Source organism: Heloderma suspectum, chromosome 4 (genome assembly GCF_057233095.1).
Source record: "Heloderma suspectum isolate Gila_16-S chromosome 4, 16-S_ref, whole genome shotgun sequence".
Classification (NCBI taxonomy): domain Eukaryota; kingdom Metazoa; phylum Chordata; class Lepidosauria; order Squamata; family Helodermatidae; genus Heloderma; species Heloderma suspectum.
Window position 1 is genome coordinate 160,800,809 of NC_139461.1, and position 26,426 is coordinate 160,827,234.

The following is a 26,426-nucleotide window of genomic DNA, read 5'->3' on the forward strand; positions in this document are numbered from 1 at the left end:
GCTTTCAAAATTAGGCAGAGAGCCAAAGCAGTCCCACCCTGATATGAAGTTTGTAAACATACATACATACATACATACATACATATATATATATATATATATGTGGGTTTAAATGCTGGGTGTTCCGCTTAAAATGTGTTTCCTAAAACACACAATGTTGCATTTTAGGAATTCGGCCATACAAATGCGAGATCTGCAACAAGGCCTTCACCCAGCGTTGTTCCCTGGAGTCCCATCTTAGAAAGATCCATGGGGTGCAGCAGCAGTATGCTTACAAGCAACGGAGAGATAAGCTTTATGTTTGTGAAGATTGTGGTTATACAGGCCCAACCCAAGAGGACTTGTATGTGCACATCAGCAATATTCACCCTGGAAGTTCTTTTCTGAAGAAAACGTCAAAAAAACTTGCAGCAGTTTTGAAAAACAAACTGACTTCTTCAAGGGAGGTGGCCTCAATCACAAATGAGAAGCAGTAACGGTGACTGGATTATGGTGGCAAAATGCATTGGGGTTTACATGCATCAGAGTTTGACCTGTTTTCTTAGGGTGTCCAGGGTAGGGGAAAGAGTAAAACAGGACAAAGAGGGCAGATCACTTTCTGCTTGGCTTGAGATATTTTGCTATCCTGTCCTGCCAGTCCACTAGGCCAGAGCCAGTCCTTGATCAGCCAGGCACTGTCCTCTGCTCGCAGCAGGTGACACTGGACTGTGCTGACACTCCACCAGGATCTACCTGCTGATAAACCAAGCAACACCCGTTCGCTCCTAAGACTCTGAACCTCAGGAGATCTGGCAACCCTAACCAGAATTACCTTCAAAAGGATGTTAGTGCTTAAACCAGGTACCTGGACTGATTTGACTGTATTGAATTTCTGAACATGAATAAACTGTCCCCAACATGGAATGAGTGGTACACACTACAGAACACACCATAATCTGAATTTTGTTTGATTCCCTCAGTCTTTGTATAGACATCTTACAAGTGTCTTCGATAAATAAAAACGTAAAATGTTTTTTAAATAATTTTATTCAAAATAATTTTATTCAACTTGGATACAGGTAATGGGCCATGAATTAAAATGAAATATCTTTATAAAGAACATAATAGCTGTCTTTTGTAACAACATCATCATTAATATGTTTATTAATAAGTTGGCAAAAAATGTGTAGTGGCCAAAGCATTGATTAACATAATTATCAACATATTAAGTAGAGCTTTCTACACAGACTTTAAATCAGAACCATGTCTGGTGAAAAGGTATTCAGTCTTGACAATGTAATTATGTGTACTTAAAAAAAAAATCAGCTAACTTATCTACCATGTAGTTTGAGGTCAAGGGTCCTCAAAATAGTTAGTTGCAAGTGGTGGTGCCTGGTGCCCATTGTGGCTGGTGGGGCGGAGGGCAGCTAACAATAAGTGGAGCCAGTGGGTAGAAATAACACGTAATAGAAACCTATTTTGGAGAACAACAAATTGAGGTGGCATTCTTGAGAGAATATACTGCAGCCAATGGACAAAGTATCATATAGCTTTGCCATAACACTCTTGTCAGATTAGTTTACAATTCCCCATTTTTCAAACGAGTTATGTAAGGCTCTAGGAAAATATTAAACACATGCAGTACTTTGGCACCCTAATGAAAAAGGAATTTGCCACAAAACCAGATCTTAGAACTTGTGAAGGCTTCTTCATAGGGTGACAACATGCAAAAGAGCCCCCCCCCCCTTTACACCCCGTTTCCTGTCTTCAATTGGCCTCTCTTCTTAAGGCTTCAATCCTACCCATACTTAAATGGGAATAAGCCCCAGTGAAATTCAGTGGGACGTACTTATGAGTAGATCTACATAGGATTGCTTTGCATAGCCCATCCACATCTCTTTTACATGCAATACCCTTAACCTTGCTATATTTGCCGGGGGGGAGGGGAACCCATAGGACTGTGAAGAAAAAAGGAATGAAGGGGAGGAGAAAGACCAGACAAAAAAAGAATGAAAAGGTTGGGAGGGAAAAAAGGGGGAGGGAGCAAAGCAGAATGAAAAAGAGGGCCAAGTATATGAAGGAGAAAACAAGGGGGGGGGGAGAGAAACAAAGAGGAAAATGGCCACAGTCTGCTTGCTAGTCACCTCCCCAGCGCACACTCAATCACATTGTGTTCCCTCTGGCATTTCAGACCGGATGACAGAGAGCAGCAGCAAGCACTGTAGCCTGCCCCACTAGGAGAGCTGTCTCCTGATTGGCTGAGGGACATGATTTGTGGCCAATCTCAGCAATACTGGGGAAATCTGGTGAAGTTCCTCCTTGATGCCTTGCATGAGGAAATAATACATTGAAGACCAGTGTTTCCCTCACCCCTTGGAGGTGATGTGTGGGCACAGGGGACAAGGCAAGCCACAGGTCAAGAAGCTGAACGAACAAAGATGTGGACTGTGTGAGCAGAAGCTTGAATAGACTTTTGACGCTGCCAGGGTGAAATGCAAGTGTCTTCTACAGGTGAGAGTCAGGAGAAAAGTGTGGGCTCTGGCAGGTTGGTGTTCCCCCCAGTCCCCTTACAGACCAGCCTCCACTGGTGGTAAGTCTGTCAGTGCCTGTGCAGCCTTTAGTTACTGCCTGTCCCAATATAGGAACATAATTCACATCGTAAGCTTTGTAACATACATAAATTAAAATTACAACAGAATCCCTTTATAGCTACTGGAGTATTTATGGTAGACCTGGGTTTGGGCTGTACTACTTCAAACTGAAAGTGGAGCTCACTTGACTGAATGCTCCTCCACACAAAACAATTCCTTGCACGCAGAAAATAAGCTTGTTAGGGAGAAGGCTTCTAGACTACCCTTCTGCCTTCTCCCTATCATAGTAGTTGTCTGTGTGCAACAGTTTACTTTGTATGGAGCATTTAGTCATATGAGCTCTACAAGTGGTAGCCCAGACACAGGTGTGCCACCAGTGAGAATGTGGCTTCTGTCTGCATTAGGGGTGGCAAATAATAACTACCTCCAGTATTGTAGCTCTAAAATGAGTAAAACAGAAGTCTCAATTCAGCCATGGCACTGCAATATATTTTGCAGCTTTTCCCTTCCAACCCAACCCCAGAAAATGGGGTTGATCTAGTGGTTAAACTTCATGAATGTACATACGAAGTCTCATTGTGATATTTAAACAGATATGGCATCACAGTGTTTTACATATTTTTGGATTCTGGTGAAAGTGAATGTGGGGATCAAGCCCACATTTCACCATGAAATGTAAAGTTGTGTTCTGAATGTGTACACACAGAAACTTTCATTTCAATATTTCAGTCTTCAAGACACGTATTACAACACACAAATCCCTCTGAAAACGCATGCAGCTGGTCTAAAAACTTGAAATGTAGATTTATGTCCTAATCGTGCATACCATATCTCATTCCGATATCTCAATGTTCAACAGAGATATCACATTACAAACAAGCAGAATGCCAAACATTAAACCAAAGGCCTCACTTTGCTTGGCCGGTACGGTATAGAAAAATTAATATGTATTTTCTTATTTTTATTTATTGCCAGTTCCAGAACTGCCAACAAAAGTTAACAGTTTATTGTGCTTCATGAAGCCATGCACTGTTGCGTTTTTGTGATCAACCAACCCTGGTGTGAAAAAAGAGGTTGAAAGAAATGATTTGAAATGAATATTTGTGACATTAACGTATCATATAAGCTGGCCTAGTCCAAGCGAATGCTAGTAAAGTACAGTGCTAAAGAGGTCTTGTTTCATATATCTATTTTGCATCTTTCCTTTTCCCATCTTGAAAACAGGTACAGGGGTCAAGCAGATGTTAAAACTGCAATGGTGTATGAAATATACATACCAAATTTCATTTTGTTATTTTACCGGCCCCTTTGAAAACAAGTGCAGAGGTCAGGCTGTGGTTCAGATGTGAAATGTAGAATAGAGTCCTGAACATGCACATCAGCTTTTGTTCAATTTTCAAGGAATTCATTTTTTAATCTCACATTACAGTATACTTCGTATTTTCCTTCCCTCTTTGAAAATATATGTGGGGATTGAGTTGGTATTTGACCTTGAAATGTGGGCTTGTGTCATGAATATGTGTATCAAATTTCATTCAAATATCTCAGCATTCAAGGGAGTTATGTTTAAAAACAAACAGAATGGGCTAATTAAACTCAAGGTCTCATGTCACTTGGCCAATTATGGACTGTCTATTAGGCACAAGACACATTCACATGATACTGTGATTTGTGGAGCCTATTGGATCAATCCCATGCTCCAACTACTAATCCAAAAGACACCTTGCACTCGCATATCCCAAATATAGAATCTATCTTTCACTTTCCTCACTCATTCAAAGATCCCACCTCTCCACCTCTCTTTTTCACATAGATACTTTATCCTCAGTTCCCCTTTCTTACCTCCTCCCCTATCTCAGTCACTAAATCCAAACGAAATTCCTGGTGCAGACAGATCTGGAAATTCAATGGAAAGGCGTGTGTGTGTGTGTGTTTTTTTAGAATGAAGGACACAAGTGAAAACCAGCTCACAGGCAGCTGGATGTATCAGACTGGCAAAGTATGTCTGGTATTAGTAGCTGTGCACAATTCAAACTGGCAGCCTTTCCTCATTTGCAACTAGGGTTGGCAAGGACTCAACAGCTAAGAAAAAACCCAGAACAAAATTCATTTCTAAGGGTGGAACTACATATCATCTTGCCAAATGTGCTTGCCAAGAAAGTGAGAATACACTGACCCAAACCATGTTTGCCAAGATAGTGAGAATTCAGGGCTGCAGGAAGCATTTTTAGGGGAATATCAGTAGCAAGGGAAGGAATGCTAAAGTGCCACTCACATCTGCTGCCTCTCTTGCAAGCTCTGATCCCCCAAGACCATTTCCCTACCAGCTGGGCTTCTGAGTTCAGCCTAGCTAAAATCCACCCAAGTGGTATGGGGAGAATTGGCAGATTGGAGGGAGGGGGTGCTTAATATTTCCTTATGTGTTAATTCTCTCTCTGCAAATGCCCCTCGTAAACTTTATGAGGGAAATATGGGACTGAGAACCACAATGATGGAACTAAATAACTTCAAAGCCAAAGAAGCAGCCAGCTTTTAAGTCAGGGATCTTAATTTCAAAGAACGGCTTTACACCGTTCGACTGTCCTTCCCTTTCTCTTTATATTCTTCTAAACGAAGCAGCCACTTGTTCCAATACTGAGAGCATTGCTCCGAGTCCATGTAATGTGAATGTGCAGGAGAACCATCTTTGTAGGCAACCACAAGGAGTCCACAATTAACCTGAGAAACAAAACAAGCAAATTATTGAGTAGATAAGCAATGTCAGTTTACTGTTCTTTATGGCTATACAAGTGAAATGCTCACCAAGTGGTGAATATGTAGGGAAATGCTGTGCTCATCTCTACACCTTCACAAATCCTCTTGCCCATTTTTGTTCTAGACTTTTTGTTTGCCCCGTTCCATACCATGAGCTGATTGCTAGACATGCAAATAGATCTGAGATAACAGTGTGGGTTGGTGTAATGTCTGCTGTCATCACCAGTACAAGGATGATTCCCATAGGCAGGACATTTTGCAGGGGGGGGGGGTGAGGCCTTTCTAACAGTCCTCAGGATTCTGTGCAAGATACCATTGTCTCCAACACTCCCTCCCACATACACAAGCCCTGTGGGCTGACTGCTTCCCTATCAACACTCATCACTTTAAGAGCTAAAGACTAAATTCAGACAATCATCCAAACCATGATCACAAGCTACTTTTTTTTTTTAAGAGTTTTTTGACTGATACCATGGCGAAAGGTTGTCATAGTGGGACTATTGGATCAGATTTATTTGGAATACAACAGAAGAAAATAGATTCTGCTTCAGCTGAATGGGTGGGATTGAGAGGAAGGAAGCACAAAAACTGTATTTGCACCGAGATGCATCTCAACACCTATTAGTCTTACTGACCTGGAAGCTATAATTCCTGTCATGATTAATGGCTCCTATGTATGCTGCAATCTGTAGTGGATTGTCGAACGTATTCTGGAGAAATGGCTTTGATTTCCCTGAGGTCTTCCAGTCAATTAAGCACAATGTTCCTCTGTGTGGCCAAGAATAAAAAGGAGATTCAGTTATGTATAGCCAGCAAACATCTGGGCTCACTGCTGACCTCCTCGCTGAGAGGGTGAAGACTGGACTCACTGAGCAATAAGCCCAGTGTAGCTGTGGGACAAGTCCACATTTTCTCCTCTACCTGCTGGCAAGATGGGTGGCAGCAGCTTCTCACTCTTGGGCCGCATCTTGGGGATGCATGGAAAGCAGCCACCCCAATCAGCGCAGGGTCAGAAAGAGCCCATCCCAGGCCCAGGAGAAGGGTAGAGACCCGACTTAGTGCCGTGTTGACATCTGATCAAATCAAAAGATGCATTTGCCACTGGCAAGCATATCTGTGAACACTTGTTTAGTAATAAATATATGAACCATTTGCCTCCTCACAGTTGTCTAACATAAGGCCACCACCTTCTACTTCTGTACAAGAGCAGCAGAGACCACAGAAGTGAACTGTGGCCATATAATACAGTGTTCTATTCTCTACACAGTGACCTGATTTGCATGATTACTGAGGGTTAAAAAAGCCCCCGTGGCTTGTTTAATCCTCGGCACTTGTAGGGTGGGTAATTAGGCATACTAGCTATTTGAGGGCTGTTTCCCCCTCCAACAAGCCATGCTGTCCAGGTTCAGTGACATGCCCAGGAGGGTAATTAGGCGCATTGTGCCCTGTACACGCTGAGGATTAAACAAGCCATGATGGCTCGTTTAACCATTGGAGATGGTGCAAACCAGCCCTTTATCACTTCAAAACCATGAACCAAACCCTGCAAGCTATGAGCCTGCAGGGCAGACTATGAGCCTGGTTAGTGGACCAGCCCTCTTAGCGCAGGAGTTCAGTGCCAGGTAGCTACCAATATATTGGTGGTGGAGGTTGCATGCTGTTACCGCACGTTCTCACTCATGTATGTACACATGTCATGATGAACACGGAAACAAAGGGATCTTTCCCAAAGATGTGGCATGCAAACAGCAGATAATGCACTGTACTTCAGCAAAAAGGAAAAATTAGTTACTTCAAAATGGGAAATAGTCTAGGAACAACTATTAAGTGTAAATGATACAAGCTTTATTTTACTAAGATCCTAAAAAGAGCCGTGCTGGATCACACCAAGGGTCCATCTAGTCCAGCATTCCATTCCCACAGTAGCCAACCAGTGGCCAACAAGTACAGGAGAATGCTTAGTTAGCATACCAACCCACTAGGACATGCACTAGCACACTATTCCTAATGACAATAACAGAGGCAGACAAAGGAGGAGGCAGGGAATTAGTATCTGCCAATGAGTAGTGGGAAGGATGCTGTGGAAACTGCAAAGTGAGGCTTGGGAAGCTGCCTGCGAAGCAAAGCCATTATTGGGAACCATACAGCCAAAACAATTTGGCCACAAAAATAGAATTTAGAGTGGAAAGTCTAAAACTGAGATTTCTGTTTAGGCCAGGAATGGAGAACCTGATAAAGTCTACAGGAGTTCTGCCTTGGGGCAATGCTGCTGAGTGATTCAGTCCTGCTCCCTTCCGAGCCTTATACCGTAGAGCAGGGGTGGACAACTTGTGGTCTTCCAGATGTTTTGGCCTACAACTCTCATTAGCCCTAGCTAGCACAGCCTATGATGAGGGATGATGGGAATTGTAGGCCAAAACATCTGGAGGGCCACAAGTTGCTCACCCTTGCTGTAGAGGTTTGTCTTGCTTACTTCTGAGCAGACTTGCTGCTCATGCCTACTTGTGAGGAGACATGCTTTCTACTATAAATAAGTAACAATGGAAAGGGGGTGGTGGATTTTTTCAGCCCTGCCCACTTTGGCCTGTGGTCCCACTCACCACTGGAATGTGGTCTGGGAGAGCTTCAGCCGTTGGGCTGAAAAAGATTGCCCACCCCTGCTTTAGACCATGAGTACTCTGAGGAAAATAAGAAACATGGAGAGAGACAAGGGAATTAGGGAAAGAGGCAAGGGAGAGAAACTAGCTAACAGCATGGGTATGGACGTGGTTGCACTTGACTTGAGATCCTTAAGAACCTCAGCGAAATGTCCAAGTCTTCCTGCGTGCCCACTGTTGGTCTCTGACTCCACAACTCATTTTCAGAGTTGTCCAGGGCTATTACATGCCAGCCCCAGGTACACTGTCAATCTGTCTGAGGCCCACTGTAAAACATTAGCTAAGCACTTCCAGAATGAAATCTCTTGCATCTGCTGGGACTTATACTCCAGTATTACAGCAGGTGAATCAGATGAGGTATCCAGAGTACAGCCTTGTCCAGTTTTCTTGGATGAGTTTCAGTACAGCTCGAGGACGTGGACAAGATGCTTGGACAGGTGTGTGAAACCACTTCCATATTAGATCCTTACCCCTCTTGGCTAATAAAAACTAGTAGGGAGGGAACAGCCGGCTGGGTCAGGGAAGTGATTAATGCCTCTCTGCAAGAGGGAGTGGTCCTTGGCCACTCTTGAAGAAATGTCACCAAGAGTGAGTCCACTCTTGAAGAAATCCTCCCTGGACCTGGAAAATCTTATCAATTACAGGCCAGTGGCAAATGTTCCTTTCCTGGGCAAGGTCCTTGAGCGGGTGGTTGTGAGCCAGCTCCAGACACTCTTGGATGACACCAATTATTTGGATCCATTTCAGTCAGGGTTCAGGCCTGGTTTTGGCACAAAAACAGCCTTGGTCGCTCTGTATCATTACCTATGTCTGGAGAAAGACAAGGGGAGTGTGACCTTGTTGATTTGCTAAGCACTTCCAGAATAAAATCTCTTGCATCTGCTGGGACTTATACTCCAGTATTACAGCAGGTGAATCAGGTGAGGTATCCAGAGTACAGCCTTGTCCAGTTTTCTTGGATGACTTTCAGTTGGTACAGCTTGAGGACGTGGACAAGATGCTTGGACAGGTGGGGCTAGCCTGCCTAGGACAGGCTAGGGCTAATGAGAGTTGTAGGCCAAAATATCTGGAAGACCACAAGTTGTCCACCTCTGCTCTAATGTATAAGGCTCGGAAGGGAGCAGAACTGAATCACTCAGCAGCATTGCCCCAAGGCAGAACTCCTGTAGACTTTATCAGGTTCTCCATTCCTGGCCTAAACAGAAATCTCAGTTTTAGACTTTCCACTCTAAATTCTATTTTTGCAGCCAAATTGTTTTGGCTGTATGGTTCCCAATAATGGCTTTGCCTCGCAGGCAGCTTCCCAAGCCTCACTTTGCAGTTTCCACAGCATCCTTCCCACTACACATTTGGCAGATACTAATTCCCTGCCACCTTTGTCTGCCTCTGTTATTGTCATTAGGAATAGTGTGCTAGTGCATGTGCTAGTGGGTTGGTATGCTAGCTAAGCATTCTTCTCTTCTCTACTTGTTGGCCACTGGTTGGCTACTGTGGGAATGGAATGCTGGACTAGATGGACCCTTGGAAAGCGGCCATGTTGTACTTGAGTTCTTGGTTCTAAGGGAAGCAAAAGCCGAGGGTTGTCAAACGCATACCCTGGATTTTAGGAAAGTCGATTTTAATAAACTCAGAACGATGATCAGTAAGGTCCCATGGCAAGCGACCCTAACGAGAAAAGGAATCCAAGATGGGTGGGAGCTTTTAAAAAAGGAAATTCTCAAGGCACAATTACAAACCATTCCAACAAGAAGAAAAGGTGGAAGACAACAGAAGAAGCCAATGTGGCTTCACAAAAAGCTTAGGGATGACCTGAAAACAAAAAAGGACACATATAGGAAGTGGAAAGAAGGCCAAGTAACAAAGGAAGAGTACAGGCAGGTAGCACAGAATTGCAGGGATGGTGTCAGGAAGGCTAAAGCTGAGAACGACCTGAGGTTAGTGAGGGAGGCTAAAAGCAACAAAAAGGCTTTCTTCAGCTACGTGCATAGTAAAAGGCAGAGGAAAGAAATGGTGGTTCAGCTATTAAATAAGGATGTCAAAAAGATAACAGATGACAAAGAAAAGGCAGAGGTGCTCAATTCCTACTTTGGCTCAGTCTTCCCCCAAAAGAGGGTCTATGACCCCCCTGGCAAAGGCGAAATACAGGCTGAAGGGGCAGGATTGCAGCTTGAGATTGACAGGCATATGGTCAAAGAACACCTAATTACTTTGAATGAGTTCACATCTCCAGGGCCAGATGAACTGCATCCTAGAGTAATAAAGGAACTGGCAGAAGAACTCTCAGAACCGCTGTCTATTCTCTTTGAGAAATCATGGAGGACGGGGGAAGTGCCAGATGACTGGAGGAGGGCTAATGTTGTCCCTATCTTCAAAAAGGGCAGAAAGGAGGAGCCTGGAAACTACAGACCAGTCAGTCTGACATCAATCCCTGGGAAAATTCTGGAGCAGATGATAAACCAATCCATCTGTAAGCACCTGGAAAACAATGCACTGATTACTCGAAGCCAACATGGATTTGTCAAGAACAAGTCCTGCCAGATGAATCTGATTTCATTTTTTGATCAAGTCACCTCCCTTGTGGACTCTGGGAATGCTGTGGACATAATACATCTTGACTTCAGCAAAGCTTTCCACGAAGTGCCCCATGATATCCTGATGAGCAAACTAGCTCAAAGTGGGCTAGATGAAACAACGATCCAGTGGATCCACACTTGGCTACAGAATCGGACTCAAAGAGTGCTTATCAATGGGACCTTCTCAAACTGGGGAGAGGTAACAGGTGGGGTACCGCAGGGCTCAGTCCTGGGCCCAGTGCTCTTCAACATTTGTATTAATGACTTGGAGGAGGTGCAGGGAATGCTGATCAAATTTGCAGATGACACAAAATTGGGTGGGATAGCTAATATTTTGGAAGACAGAAATAAAATTCAAAGTGATCTGGATAGACTGGAGTGCTGGGCAGAAAACAACACAATGACATTTAATAGGGATCAATGCCAAGTTCTGCACCTAGGAAAAAGAAACCAAATGCACAGTTACAAGATGAAAGATACGTGGCTCAATAACACTACAAGCGAGAAGGATCTTGGAATTGTTGTCCATCACAAGCTGAATATGAGCCAACAACGTGATGTGGCTGCAAAAAAGGCAAATGCTCTTTGAGGCTGCATTAATAGAAGCATAGCTTCCAAATCCCGGGAAGTACTAGTTCCCCTCTACTCAGCACTGGTTAGGCCTCATCTGGACTACTGCGTCCAGTTCTGGGCACCACACTTTAAGAAGGATGCAGACAAAGTGGAGAGGGTTCAGAGAAGGGCAACAAAGATGATCAGGGGAAACAAAGCCCTATGAAGAGAGACTGAAAGAACTGGGCATGTTTAACCTTGAGATGACTGAGGGGAGATTAGGGGTGTACGAAACCTCGCTTACCTGGCTCCGCAAGTGGGGGGAGGCGCGCCGTCCCTCCCCCCGGAATCCTTGCCGGGGGGGAGGTGCTCTGTGCCTCCCCCTGGAATCCTGGCCAGCTGGCTCCGCTCCGCTGTCAAGCTGCGGAGCTGCCGGCCGGCTCCGGCCACCCGCAGCCGGACATCCGGCCGCTGGGCAGCCCTGCAGGGACGCAAATGGCAGCTGTTTTAGGCGCCGTCATTTGTGTCCCTGCAGGGAGCCATGACAGGCTACGTAAATATTTACGTAGCCTATCACGGCAGGGGGAAAAAAAACCCAGCATATGCAAATGGCGGTAGCTGCCGCCATTTGCGTACGCTGGGGTTCCCCCCCCCGCCGCCATGATAGGCTACGTAAATACTTAGGTAGCCTATCCCGGCCTCCGCAGGGACGCAAATGGCGTCCCTGCATTAGCCGTGATAAGCTACGTTAAGTATTTACGTAGCCTATTATGGTTGAAGGAGGAAGCGAATGGCGGCACTTCGTCCCGCGCCCCTTTCATGGGTTGGGGGGGTGGGGGCTTTGTTCCGTGATGGTTTTCGGGGGGCCAAATGCACTGGCATTTGGCCTCACCGAGATCCGTCGCAGAATTCTCTGACATCCCTAGGGGAGATATGATAGCGCTCTTCAAGTACTTGAAAGGTTGTCACAGAGAGGAAGGCCAGTTTCTCTTCTCGATCATCCCAGAGTGCAGGACTTGGAATCATGGGCTCAAGTTACAGGAAGCCAGATTCCGGCTGAACATCTAGAAGAACTTCCTGACTGTTAGAGCAATACGACTATGGAACCAATTACCTGCGGAGGTAGTGGGCTCTCCTACACTGGAGGCGTTCAAGATGAGGCTGGGCAGCCATCTGTCCTGCTCTGATTCCTGCATTGAGCAGGGGGTTGGACTCAATGGCCTTGTAGGCCCCTTCCAACCCTAGTATTCTACGATCTATGATTCTACTTGATCTCTCAGCGGCTTTCAGTATCATCGACCATGGTATCCTTCTGAGATGACTGTCTGAGCTGGGAGTGGGAGGCACTGCATTGCAGTGGTTTTGCTCCTACTTGGATGGTCGGTTCCAGAAGGTGGTGCTTGGGGAACACTGCTTGGCCCCATGGATTCTCCAGTATGGGGCTCCACAGGGGTCCACTGTGTCCCCTAAGCTGTTCAACATTTACACGAAACCATTGAATGCAGTCATCTGGAGATCTGGAGTGCGTTGTCATCCGTATGCTGATGACATGCAGCTCTACTTCTCCTTTTCATCTTCATCAGATGTGCTAAATTGGTGCCTGGCTGTGACAATGGACTGGATGAGAGCTAATAAACTGAAACTCAATCCAGACAAGACTGAGATGCTGTTACTAGGTGGTTCTTCTGACTGGATGGAGGGTGTTCAGCCTGTTCTGAATGGGGTTGCATTCCCCCTGAAGGAGCAGGTTCGTAGCTTGGGGGTTCTCCTAGAACCATCCTTGTCACTTGAGGCTCAGGTGGTCTCAGTGGCATGGAGTATCTTCTACCAACTTCAGTTAGTGGTCCAGCTATGCCCCTACCTGGACAGGGATAACCTGGTTTCAGTTGTCTATGCTCTGGTAACCTCCAAGTTAGATTACTGCAACGTCCTCTATGTGGGGCTGCCTTTGAAGATGGTTCAGAAGCTGCAGCTCTTGCAAAATGTGGCAGCCAGATTGATAATGGGGACCAGAAGGTTTGCACACATAAGACCTACTCTGGCCCACGTGCATTGGCTACCTATATATGTTTCCGAGCCCAATTCAAGGTTTAACCTATAAAGCCTTACATGGCTCGGGACCGCAATACCAGGAAAGAGCGCCTCTCCCAGCTCAGACATACCCGTACACTACACTCAACATTTAAGGTCCTCCTCCAGGTCCCTACTCCAAGGGAGGCTTGGAAGACAGCAATGAGAGGGCCTTCTCAGTGGTGGCCCCCAAATTGTGGGAATGATCTCCTTGATTAGGCCCACCTGGCACCAACATCATTATCTTTTTGGTGCCAGGTCAAGATTTTTCTCTTTCCCCAGGCATTTGGCAGCACGTGATGAGTTTTAATTGATCCTGGATTTGTTTTATGGTTTGACTAAAACATTTGAGTGTAGTTTTTAACAGGGTTGGGGCAATTATACAGGAAGTTGGAAGCATTAATTCGCACACCTGTACTGCTGGCAATCTTCTGGGACACCCCTTCCACAATGGCTCCATCTAAGGAAGGTTCTCTGAAGAGCTGTGCCCGTCACTTTCTCTGGCCAGCGCTGCTCTACAGAGGGCAGGCAGAGGCAACAGACTGGATGGTGGCCAATGCGATGGCAAGGAGGGTATGCAGTGCATGGGCATGTGTGCTCTCCCATCTCAGGTGGTAACATAGCTTGTACCAGTGCTGGTAATATCTCTATGGGTCTTAAGATCCAACAAGAAATCAATCTTGAAGGGCGGATCTTGGAATCCCAATAGAACGAAGTGTAGACACTCAGAGCGTGCTACATTTCTGCACGAATTAAGGAAGCATCTCTAAAAAGAGTGCATTGCTGGCACCTTTCCCTCGGTATGTTTTCTAGAATGGTCCCAAGGCCCTCCCCACTATGCTGGCAGGGGTGTAGGTCGAAGGCACACTGATCCACTTGTGGCTCAGCTGCCCAGTGGTCACAGAATATTGGTGAAATGTACTCCAGGTTCTTACTGAAATAAATCAAACTATCAACTTTTGTGGAGCTCTGTTTTTATTGTGAATTTTTACTGCTGAGAACCAATATTTGTCACACAAGGACTTGACATGGCTCGTACTAGCGGCTGTACAACTGGAAGTGGCAGCCCACTGGAAAAGCGGGGATGGACTGTTGGAAAGAAGGTGGATGGATAGAATATGCTCTATGGCACTCTCAGAGAAACTGATGCGTAAACTGAGCATTCAAAGGAACTGAATCTCAGGACATATTTATCACTGTGTGGTTCCCATTAATAACTTACATCAATGAGAATTCAGGGGTACCTGGTATACCTGTGATGCACCCTAAGTTCTGGAGAGACATTATATAAGCCAGTTCTAGCAGCGCAATCTTGAAAATGACATATTGTAAATTAAGCTGTAACTTTTGTTTTTGTTTTAAAAAAAATAAAAGCACAGAAACAGCCTCAAAACCACTACACTCCCGCAGAAAGGAAAAAGGAAAGGTTCCTCCTGTGCAAGCACCAGGTCATTACTGACCCCTAGAGGGACGCCGCTTGCGCTGGCGTTTTCATGGCAGACTGTAGCGGGGTGGTTTGCCATTGCCTTCCCCAGTCGTGACTACCTTTCCCCCAGCAAGCTGGGTACTCATTTTACCGACCTCGGAAGGATGGAAGGCTGAGTCAACCTGAGCCGGCTACCTGACCATAAAACTAAAAACAGTTGAGCATGCCATCTACAGGGCACAAACAAAAAACCCTCTCTCCAGTCACTACCTGCCTATGGTAGGAACTCTGGAGGGAGCCTCCAACAAAACGTGGAGGATGTGGGCAAGCTCATGTGGAGAAGTTGCTCCTTCAGGTAGTCAGGTCCCAAACAGTTTAGGGATTAGGGATTAATTATCAGGATTCTGTGCCCAGAAACAGCCAATGTAGCTGTTTAGGTATTGACAAGCTGTGTTGGTTGTAGCCAGTTCCAGTTAGAAATGGAGCAACTACGTTTTGTACTAACTGATGTTTCTAGGTAGTATTTACAGGCAGTGCTACACAATAAAGTAGTCCAGGCAAGAGGTTATCAGAGCATAGGTTACTGTGGCTAGGGTCTCTCCGTTTAGAAAAGTTCATAGTAGGTATACCAGCCATAGCTGGTAAAAGGTACTATATGTGTGTTTAAAAAAATCTATTTAATATATAGTCCTTAGAGGAGGTATCAGATACTGGAATTCTGTTTATAATAATAATTTTTTTACATGGAGTTTTATTCTTTTCTCTTATATTTGCATCTTTTATTGTTCACTGCTCTGGAATCTGTCTAGATGTGGGACAGTATATAAAAGTTGTAAATAAAAATAAAATAAATACTAAACTGATAAGAACAGATACTACACTTGATCTTGAACTTCTTGGCTTTCTACACTTGATCTTGAACTTCTTGTCCTTTTGGCTAAGATCAAATATAGTATCTCTTATCAGTTTAATATCTGTTATCTCCTCTAAGGACTATATATTGAAAGCTACTGTGTGCCAGGAACACTCCTTGGGCATCCAGTGGCAGTACTGGATCTATCAATAAACCTGATCCTTTAAGGGGAGTGTAACCTCATTCAGAACAGCATAACACCACCCCTCTGGTCACACGAACCAACTGTTCACAGAACCTCCATCTTCTTTGGTTTAAGCTTGTTTACGGGCCCTCATCTTAGACACAGATTCAGCATTTCCACTGCCTCACTGGACTCTGGTAAAAAGAAATAAAACTGGATGTCATCTATACATTAATGGCACCTGACCCCCAATCTCAGGATGATCTTACTCAGATGTTAAAAAGTGAAGGAAACGAGATGGAATGCTGTGGAACACCACTGCATAACCATGGAGCTCAGCAGCAGTCTCCCAGTGCTACCTTTTAGAATTGGCCATCCACTGAAACTCTGTGTCCCCAAACCCTAAACAAGACAGCCTGTCCAGAAGGATACCATGCTTGATGGTTTTAAAAATGGCAGAGAGGTCCAGGAGAATGCAGAAGGTCACACCCCACTTGTCCTTCTCCTGGAATAGATATTATGGTGCCTAAGGCAGTTTCTGTTGTAAAATCAGACTCAAGCACTTTGGCCAAGTAGAAGCATAGAATAGTAGGGGTGGAAGGGGCCTATAAGACCATCGAGTCCAACCCCCTACTCAGTGCAGGAATCCAAGTCACAGCATTCCTGACAGGTGGCTGTCCAGCCTCATCTTGAATGCCTCCAGTGTGGGAGAGCCCAACACCTCCCTAGGTAATTGGTTCCATTGTTGTATTGCGTAAGTAGGGGATATGCGATTGGCCATAGCTGTTATAGTTGTTTCCAGAAATTCTGAAGGCATGGAAAAAAACTGGATGTTTTTTCCGGGGAAAAAAAATGGCTTTGGGGGACGAAAAGTGAAATATATGCAATACTTACTTATCAAACCTAATTGAACCACTTTAGCAACATAAAATGCATTATTTAAAACTTCGCATATAAAGTTTTACTATTTGGCATATTTATGAAATTTACAGAACAATCCTATGCATATTTACTCAGAACTTCCAGCTAGATAAGTCCATTTCCTTCTGTGGGTCTTGGCAAGAGCTCGGTTCTCACACAAACCTTCAGATTTTTCCTTTGAGGCTTTGGGATCCAGCACAAGTCTTTTGAAGTAAGTCCCACTGAGTTCAATGGGGATTACTCCCAGGTAAGTGGGTATAGGATTGCAGCCCTAAACTGTGAAGGAGACACATACGCCCTCATGCTGTGAGGGTTTCATGGCAGTGTGTGAGCAGCGAAGACATGCCACCCCACCCCAGCTCTTTCCCACATATTTCCCCTAGTAGTGTTGTGATACATTATTCTGCACATATTTGTTTTATTTATGCTGCTTTGCCATTTCCAATGCATAAAAGATATAAGGAAAGGCAGCATATAAATAATGTGACAATGGCAATATGGAATCCCCCCTCTCCTTTACTCTGGGTGCCCTGTTTTGCAGGCTTAGTCAGCATGAGGCCACCCACTTAATATTAGAGGGAATTATGAACTGATTAAGTGACCTTGGGCAAGCGACTCTCTTTTGGCTTCAATTTCTCATCAGTAAATGGAAACAATGGTGATCCAACAGCCGGAGTGTGGGGGAGGATTTCCATGTCTGCCCTGCCTTAGTTCTGAGTATTGATCCACACAATTTTATAAATGTAGGGCATGAGGCAGCTGAAGTTAAGCATTTTTAAGTCCCATTGGTTTCAATGGGAAACTTAAGCATATGCCTAACTCCCAATTAATTCTATGTGACTTTAAAAGGCTTTCCACTGGTTGGAACGTGCATATACAGTGTTACCTAAAGTTAGCCTCTCACCGATATTCTGCCACACAGTCCACTAGGCCTTGATAATGAAGGGTCTCATGCTGTACCGCACTTTCAAGGGCTCTCACACAACTGACATCTTTTAACACATGCTTTATGCTTGTTACATAGCTGGAGACACTGGTGTCCTCTTCCTGTTCCTTCACAGGTATTTCTTTAGCTAACAATAAGGCTTCCACAGCTGCATGGAAGAGCTTACCTTGTTGAAAGGTATCTGCAAAATAAGAAAAATTGCATAAAGTGGTTACTCAAACTCAGGTGTTTCAATGTACAGCCAAGGCCCTGCTTCACACTAGCACGAACATTACTTAGGTCTAAATAACCAGATTATTCAGTACCTGAAGACTCACAAATCAATGTGTGAGCTGCCTCTATTGAAAAGTATGATGTTTGTGGTATTCAGTCTTATCACTTAATGACGGTCCCTTGAGTCATGAACATGATACATTTGGGAATTTGAGAGAGATAGAATTTCTACAGACTAGAGCAACTCCCCTTCCTAGACCCTCTATTCTGGTGCTGAACTGAGTATCCAGGAGGGCATATCTTAGAGAAACTAACTCCCTCCATCTCCTCAACCCAGGTCTCAGTTATACACACCAGATTGCTGCCACATCCACAATCAAGTCATGCATGAGGGAGTTCTTGTTGTTAACCAACCAGGCATTTAATAACAGCACCACCAGACCAGAGCGCAGGCTAGAAGACCACCACAGGTCTTCTAAGTGAGGGAGAGACCAAAAGAGGGAATAGGCACAAATTGCATAATAGCTCTTCTTGTCACCTGGCAAGTCAATCCCCAAACGCCATACTTTCCTCTACTCGGAACTAAGCTGATAGAGACCCCCCTCATCCCTCCCTAGCTGATCAACTGAAAAATCTTCCAGGCACATGGTCTTACACAGGGCAAAACAAAGTGAAAGGCCGCAATAGCTAGCCCTCTTTATGGCAGTAGTAAAAAAGCACCAGCTTTGGTCTGCTGCTGCTCTGAAGCCTGCATCAAACTTGGGGGGAAATCGCTCAGCCACCTCTTAAGGTGCCTCTAGGGCTAAGATGGTAGAAATGTCACAGGGGGGCAGACTATCCTTACCCAGACCTAGATGTTAAAGTGCAGGCTGCTCCCTCTTCCATCTCTTGCTTGGCTGTGGCAATTTTTAGGTAATGTCAGGTTTTCCACCACCGGGAAGTCCTATTATCTTGAGATCAGGCTCCATCTTGGAACCCCTTGCCAAACATTTTGATTATTTTCTAGTCTTATGTTTCTACTCATTTTACTTTAAAGATACTTTCTTTATTCATCAAATTGGGGGAGCACAGGTTAATTCAGAAATGATTCTCCTTACTTTAAATCAAGGGGAGGCAGCTTTGGGGCTCCAGGAGCCAATTTCAATCCCCCAGAACCCCCTGGGGGCTGCACCCCCACCACAGTAGCAGCAAAACTGTACTTTTTAGCAGCTTTAAAGCTAAATGTTAACTACATTTAGGGTCTGCATTCGCTGCCAAACCACTGATAGTTTTGCTGCTGCTGCCAGAGCAGCAAATTCGGTGGTGGCAGAGGCAGGATGTAAGGCTGTGAAGGGCTGCCCACCTCCGGATGGTCAAGCAAAACAGGTGGTTCAGGATCCTGTGGATTTAAGTTCCTCCCTCCCATTTGCACCTTGAACTTTTGGATGTTTTGCAAGACAAGGGCATACCATTGGGTAGCATCCAACTTAGTCCTATTTAGAGTAGACTCACTGAAATGAATAGGATTTTTGTTATAGAACAAAAAATAGGGCCACTGTTATAGAGAACCAAATATGAAACTGCAATTAGTGCACAACTGAAAACTGGTCTATTAATCTAATAATGTAACAATATTGAAACACACTTACAATCATTTATAATTTTTGCTGATTTATCTTTTAGTGAAAATGAATAGTGCTTAAACAGAAATATAAATATGAAAAGCAATGTAGACGTGTTATACATGTAATAGTAGAAAATTTAAACAAGAAGTATATTCAAGAAGTCTTTGTGAAATTCTTTTTCCAAGAGTCTTTTCTGTAAGTTACATTGCTGGAACTTTATCTCTAGGGCAATTTATAAGATCATGTAGAAACTGCCACACTACACAAAACGCCTGCCCTCACTAAAAAGTGGCGGCGGCAGCGGCGGCAGCAGCAGCAGCCAAAAATGAAAGGCCCGGGACAAGGCTTGAGAGTTACTGGGCAGGAAAAAAAATCCAATTAATTTTTTAAAAAACCTGTCTTTTTAAATTCTTTAAGCATATATTTGTATTCATTCTGCTATAATTGTCTTTCTGTCTTAACTAACTCCTCTGCCTTTGCTTGGCCCAATTCCACCACCACATAAGCACAGAACATGTCTACTCAACAGTTAAGTCCCACTGCATTCAATAGGTCTTACTTCCAAGTAACTAGGAATAGGATTGTAGTGTTAATTAATGTTTGACCTGTAGGACCATGTCTAAGAATATGTATCCACTTTTTGAAGAGATGAAAAGTAAAAGTAGTAGGATTACAGGACATTCTTATATAGTTCTTATTTACAGAAAAGATTAACTGTGCCTTTCAACTTACTAAGAGTGTACTGCAGGCCACTGGCTTACTTTTTGACAAAAAAAATTACTTCCAACGTTCTGTAGAATATTAATAAGCATTTCACACACAGAAGTCCTGATAAAGATTAAAATTGTTAAAATCTGGTTAAAACTGTGATTACACACATGATTACTGCAATTTACCACCTGTTTTCCAGCTCTAGAGGAATAGACCATTCCAGAAATCATGTTCTGCATTAAGAAAGTATGGTAAGAATTCATTCTTTTTGGTGGCTGAAGCCTGACCTTGCAGTAGCCAGCACTGCTGTTTCCATGCCGCTAATGGTAGCACGAAAGTAGTAATTTCTTTATTTCTTAATTATTTACAGTATTTGTATACCACTCCACATCCAAAGACCTCGAAGAGGTGAACAACAAACAGGATAAAGAGTAAAAACACCATGTTAAAATAATTTAATTTTTTTTAAAAAAGAAATGTTCTGATAAAACCAAGTTTGATAAACTGTGGCCAGTTGTTCGAGGAAGGCTTCCTGAAATATCAATGTTTTCAGGAGGCGCTGAAAGCAACACGACGTTGGGGCCTGCTTGACCTCCATAGGCAGGGAATTCCAGAGGAAGGGGGCCACCACACTGAAGGCTCTTTTCCTGGTGGACTCCAATTGGGCCATGGGACCACCAGGAGCATGCCCTCTGATGACCTCAGTGATCGGGCAGGTTGGTAAGGGAGAAGGCACTCTTTCAGGTATTCTGGTCCCAAGTTGTTTAGGTTTTCATACAATAGTACCAAAATCATAAACCTGGCCCAGTAGCAAATAGGCAGCCAGTGCAGGTCCCTCAGCAAAGGAGTTGCATGCTGAAAGGGGGCAGCTTCTGACAAGAGCCAAGCTGCTGCGTTCTGCGCTAACACCAACTTCTGGAGCTGCCTTAAAGGTAGCCCCACATAGAGCACGTTGCAGTAATCCAGTCTTGAGGTTCCTAGTGCCTGGACCACTGTGGTCCAGCTATCCCTGTCCAGGAGAGGCCACAGCTGGCGAACCAGCTGAAGCTGGTAAAAGGCACTCCGAGCCATCGTGGCCAATTGTGCCTCCAGTGACAATGATGGATCTAGGAGTTCCCCCAGACTACGAACCTGTAGTCTGGGGAGGGCAACCCGATCCAGAACAAGCAATGAGCCTATCTCCCAGACTTTGGAACCACTCACCCACAGGGCTTCCGTCTTGGCAGGAATCCGCTTTGGTTTAGTGGCCCTCATCCAGCCCATTATTGAGTTCAGGCACCGATCCTGGACTTGCACAGCCTCTCCTGATTCAGATGTCACAGTGAGATAGAGCTGTGTGTCATCACCATACTGATGGCATTTGGCTCCAAATCCTGCTTCCAGCAGCTTCATACAGATGTTAAGTAACAATTGGGGACAAGATGGTACCCTGTGGAACCCCATAGCTCAATTGCCAAGGGATCAACATTACTCTCTGAAATTGGCCCCATAGGTAGGACCGGAACCACTGTAACACAGTGCCTCTGATACCCATGCCACAGAGTTGAACCAGGAGGATACCAGGGTCAGTAGTATCAAAACCTGATGAGAGGTCAAGCAGAATTAACAGGGTTGCACTCCCCCATCCCTCTCTCAATACAGATCATCCATCAGGGCAGCCAAGGCTGATTCAGTCCCGTAACCAGAATGAAGCCCAGACTGGAGTGGGTCTAGATAATCAGTATCCTCCAAGAGCGCCTGCAGTTGCTCCGCCACAACCATCTCAAGTACCTTCTCTAAGAAAGGGGTATTTGTGTCTAGGCCATAATCGTCCAATAGCATTGGGTCCAGAGTGGGCTTTTTCAGTAGTGGTCGCACTACTGCCTCCTTAAGGACAGTAGGGACCACCCGTTCTCGATGGGAAGCATTTCTCACTCCCTAAACCCACCCAACCATACCCCCTCAGCTACCTTCTATTAGCACCGAGAGGGGCAGGGATCAAGAGGTCACATGGTTGGGCACACTGCCCAACCACATCACATCCACATCATCAGGGTGCAGCAACTGGAATTGATCCTGCAAAATCGGGCAGATGGTGGCATCAGACACTTTGACTGGAACTGCGCTAACAACAGCATCAAGGTCACTGCAGTGACAAGCAATTTTGTCCTCAAAGTCCAATGCAAAGAAATCACAGTGGGTCCTTGATGGGGGCCAGGGCCCCATTTGCTGGAGAGGGTATTAACAGCCCCCAGACCACCCAGAAGAGCTCCACTGGATGGCTACTCGAGGCACCAAAATGGAGGCAGCAAAATAAGCCTTCTTTCATGAATGACTGTGTTCTTAGTGTGGACCGCCCTGGTGTTAAATAGCAGCACCGCAAGACAGGAAGACTCAGTGGATGAACTAGCAGGCACATGAGAGCTAGAGAAGGGGGGTAGAAGGGGAACAGTGTACAAACATTTGTATTAATGGCTTGGAGAAGGAGGTGCAGGGAATGCTGATTAAATTTGCAGATGACACAAATTGGGTGGGATAGCTAATACCCTGGAAGACAGAAACAGAATTCAAAGTGATCTTGATAGACTGGAGCGCTGGGCAGAAAACAACAGAATGACATTTAATAGGGATCAATGCCAAGTTCTGCACCTAGGAAAAAGAAACCAAATGCACAGTTACAAGATGCGGGATACGTGGCTCAACGACACTACAAGCGAGAAGGATCTTGGAATTGTTGTCGATCACAAGCTGAATATGAGCCAACAATGTGATGTGGCTGCAAAAAAGGCCAATGCTCTTTTGGGCTGCATTCATAGAAGCATAGCTTCCAAATCCCGGGAAGTACTAGTTCCCCTCTACTCAGCACTGGTCAGGCCTCATCTGGAGTACTGTGTCCAGTTCTGGGCACCACACTTTAAGAAGGATGCAGACAAACTGGAGAGGGTTCAGAGGAGGGCAACAAAGATGGAAACAAAGCCCTATGAAGAGAGACTGAAAGAACTGGGCATGTTTAGCCTTGAGAAGAGAAGACTGAGGGGAGATAGGATAGCGCTCTTCACGTACTTGAAAGGTTGTGACAGAGAGGAAGGCCAGTTTCTCTTCTCGATCATCCCAGAGTGCAGGACTTGGAATCATGGGCTCAAGTTACAGGAAGCCAGATTCCGGCTGAACATCTAGAAAAACTTCCTGACTGTTAGAGCAATATGACAATGGAACCACTTACCTAGGGAGGTAGTGGGCCCTCCCACACTGGAGGCATTCAAGACGAGGCTGGACAGCCATCTGTCAGGGATGCTCTGACTTGGATTCCTGCATTGAGCAGGGGGTTGGACTTGATGGCCTTGTAGGCCCCTTCCAACCCTACTATTCTGTGATTCTATGAAACAACTGGAAATCAGCGGAGCTCACATAATGGAGCTCTACTGACCAGCTCTATTCTGTGCTTATTTCAGGAACCACTAATTCCTGTTGTCCCAGCGGTCCTTTCTGCTGATGCAAAAGAACTAGCAGAGGAGCAGCAGAAGTATAGGATACCACCCATGTAATTTCTTTACACTGAACTTATGACCCTGTTATCAAAGGCTGCTTTTCTTTCTAAAGAAGAAACTGTGGGGAAAACAACTGTGTCAGTCATTATACAGCACAGTAGTTAACGTGCTTACATGATGTCTTGATATTGGGGGACATGGACTCTATAGCTTCGTAGGCACTAGGCGATGCTATCCTGTATCAATCCACTGAACCCATATGAATAAACTTGCACTCCTCTTTTATTATTATTTATCACCTTGAGTGCCATTTTCTTGGTGGAAAGGTAGGGTAAAAAGCAAATAAATATATAACAAATAAATATTTTACGCCCAGCTACGTGAGATCTGCAATGTGTTCTGTTCTGAAATTATTAATATTTACGACTATCAACCAAACAGTACAAACAGCACAGGCATTCATTTTCCATCTCACTACTTTGCCCAGTTTACTACCACTGCTTGCTTCTCAAAAATTCTGGATGCTTCTTACAGCCCAATGTTATGCCTGTTTTCTCTAAGTTCCACTTTGTTCAGTGGGACCTGTTGCCAAGTAAGAGTGCACAGGATTGAAGCCTTAGGCCTTCAAGAAAGTAATCTTGCTTAGTATATATGTATGCTTGTAGTTGGGAACCTCTGCCTCAAGATCTCTCAAGACCACTGCTCAATTTTATCTGGTCCATGCCTGCTAAAAGCAGGAATAATTAAAAAATCACGTGTGTTGCATGGCCAATATTTTTCAATGATGTATTTTAGCTTACATAAAGGCTCCCTTTAGTTGCAAACGAATGTGTCCTAATTAGTAACCAGCTAGAATGCATAGTTGCTCACGAAAAATATGCATTTCAGAATGAGAAACTTCATACAGATTACTGGTTTAAACTGGTCTTTTTTCTTGGTGATTTAAATCAATCCACCCTAGGATGTGCTTGTTATTATGAACAACCAATGCATTTGACTGCTTACGTTTAGTGTATTCTGCAAAGCCCTCTTTCCCAAGTTCCAGAACCATTCGCTGTTTCCAGCTCTCCAGATGAAAGGCCTGCTCCAGAGGTATGGTCTGCTGTAGAACAGTTGTCACACTGGCCAAACTGTTCTTCGGCGAAGTGATTTGCAAGGGCAATCCTGGGGCAGTTTTCTGAGGCAATGAGCTCTTACTGGGATTCATTAGAGGAATCCAGTTACCATTCAGTTTTGGTTCAACCTCCTGAGCTGGAGGCTTATATTTACACCCTAGTCCATATATCATACTATCTTCTTTCAATATTGATTCAGGTCTTCGAGAACTGGTTTTGCAGGATGTGAGGCAGTGGATCAACTCTCCATATTTTTCTTGGTCAATGGTTTCGTATTTACTTGTTTTCTTTTTCCCATCAAGAGAAGAAGTAGCAAAGGATCTACACAGAAGTTGTTCCTCGTTCAACAATCCTGTCAATAAGTTTGGTAATCTCGTACATTTTCTGGTTAACAGGTGGAATGGCCTCATACTGCAAGACAGTACTTTACAGATGGTTGAATCCAGGAGGTTCTTTTTTTTTTTTGAAGAAACACTTCCACCTTTGCACTTTTACCTTCCTTAGTGTAAAAAAATAACATGCTTTGGTTATTTACTGTGTGTTATCAACGCGTCTGCCACTACCATTAGGCAGGGTGATGCATTACTACCAGGTTGGCTTCAGACGGCAGGTTCTGAGGTACCACTAAACGGTAGCAAAGTATCAAATATCTGGGGTATAATTATATTTTACTACAATGAGGGCCACCATTTGGCACCAAAATGTCTTGTCCTAGCTCCAATTGTCATCATGTCTTCTTAGACTGTACAAAGCAAATATATATTTTCCTTATTTATAGCTATATCTAAAGAACAATTCCTCAGATGCCAGGTGCCATTAATACTAGTGAAACCTATTTCTTAGTACATGGGTTTCAAATAGCAACTTGGGGTTTTCAATGCAGACTGTCAAGTCACTAACCATTAAAATGCTAGCAGCCGAATGAAGCTACAACAAGGAGAAACAAGTCAAAATGGGAAGCTCGGAGAAAGGAAGGAAGGGCTTCTAAGTCAGCCTTCCCCAAACTGGTGCCCTCCAGATATTGTGCACTATAACTCCCAGAATTGCTGGAGGTCCGGGGCATTGAAGTCCAAGACATCTGGAGGGCACCAGATTGGAGAAGGCTGTTTTAAGGGATAGGAGCAATGAAAGAAAACTCCTATACCAAAAGGAGAGGGAGAATCCCTCCCCCCTTCCTCCGGATTCTCCCTTTTCTTGGCTCCCCCCACCCAACTGTTTTTGGGCAGAACAGCCTTTTCCCCACCTGTATCAAAACCAAAGGAGTGACATTACACAGCAAGCTGCTTCTGTTCAAAAACACACACCGCTCACAGCTGCTGAGGATTCCCCGGCCCTTGTACCAGACCGATGTCCCTCAACCGGGCCTGGCCCTTCCGGCAACGCCGCAGGCTTACCTGGCGCAGGTCCAGCCTGTGATCGCTTCCACTCATTTCACCGGACGGGCATCACGTACAGAAACATGGAATCTTTTAAAAAAGGGTTAAAAACACGCGCGCACCCGCAGAACCACTGGCGTGGGCCTTGGCACGGACCCCAGGCCAAGAGGCGCCTTCGCCTCCCGGCGGCGACTGCCCGCGCGCTCTCGAACGCGCCCGCAGATCGCCCGCGCCGACGGCTACTACGGGAGCGTCTCGCACCAGCCAAGACGAGGGGCCGGAGTCGCTACCGCAGTGCGGCACGCGGCGCCGCCTCCCCGCCTCCGGCGCAGCCGCCCCTCGAGGTCTTCGGAGAGGCGCGCGTCCTTTTAGCCGCCGGGGAGCATCGCTTCCGTGTCCGGCTCTCGATCGGCCTCCCGGAAGTGCCCCGCGAA

The 26,426-nt window shown here is 44.9% G+C and overlaps 2 protein-coding genes and 1 pseudogene across 3 annotated transcripts in view; 2 read left to right on the forward strand and 1 right to left on the reverse strand.

Annotated features, from left to right (window-relative positions):
• The window catches only part of OVOL2 (ovo like zinc finger 2), a 55,463-nt gene extending 54,370 nt beyond the window's left edge, over window positions 1-1,093 (forward strand). The window contains exon 4 of the mRNA XM_084854807.1: window positions 169-1,093. Within this exon, the coding sequence (XP_084710933.1) occupies window positions 169-476 (308 nt within the window). The 3' untranslated portion in view covers window positions 477-1,093. The remainder of the gene's footprint in view (window positions 1-168) is intronic.
• On the reverse strand, window positions 1,017-26,391 carry MGME1 (mitochondrial genome maintenance exonuclease 1). 2 transcript variants are annotated; one of them, XM_084854805.1, is made up of 5 exons: window positions 26,011-26,391; window positions 24,507-25,111; window positions 17,465-17,687; window positions 5,960-6,092; window positions 1,017-5,288 (listed from the first exon to the last, which is right to left on the reverse strand). In XM_084854805.1, exons 2-5 carry the CDS (start codon window positions 25,024-25,026, stop codon window positions 5,136-5,138), a joined length of 1,029 nt encoding a protein of 342 aa, XP_084710931.1. In that variant the 5' UTR covers window positions 25,027-25,111; window positions 26,011-26,391; the 3' UTR covers window positions 1,017-5,135. The 2 variants fall into 2 exon arrangements, with proteins under 2 accessions (XP_084710931.1, XP_084710930.1); XM_084854804.1 differs by having other exon boundaries at window positions 24,507-25,115.
• Window positions 15,520-15,634, forward strand: LOC146347613 (U2 spliceosomal RNA; annotated as a pseudogene).
• Window positions 26,392-26,426: the final 35 nt, after the last annotated feature.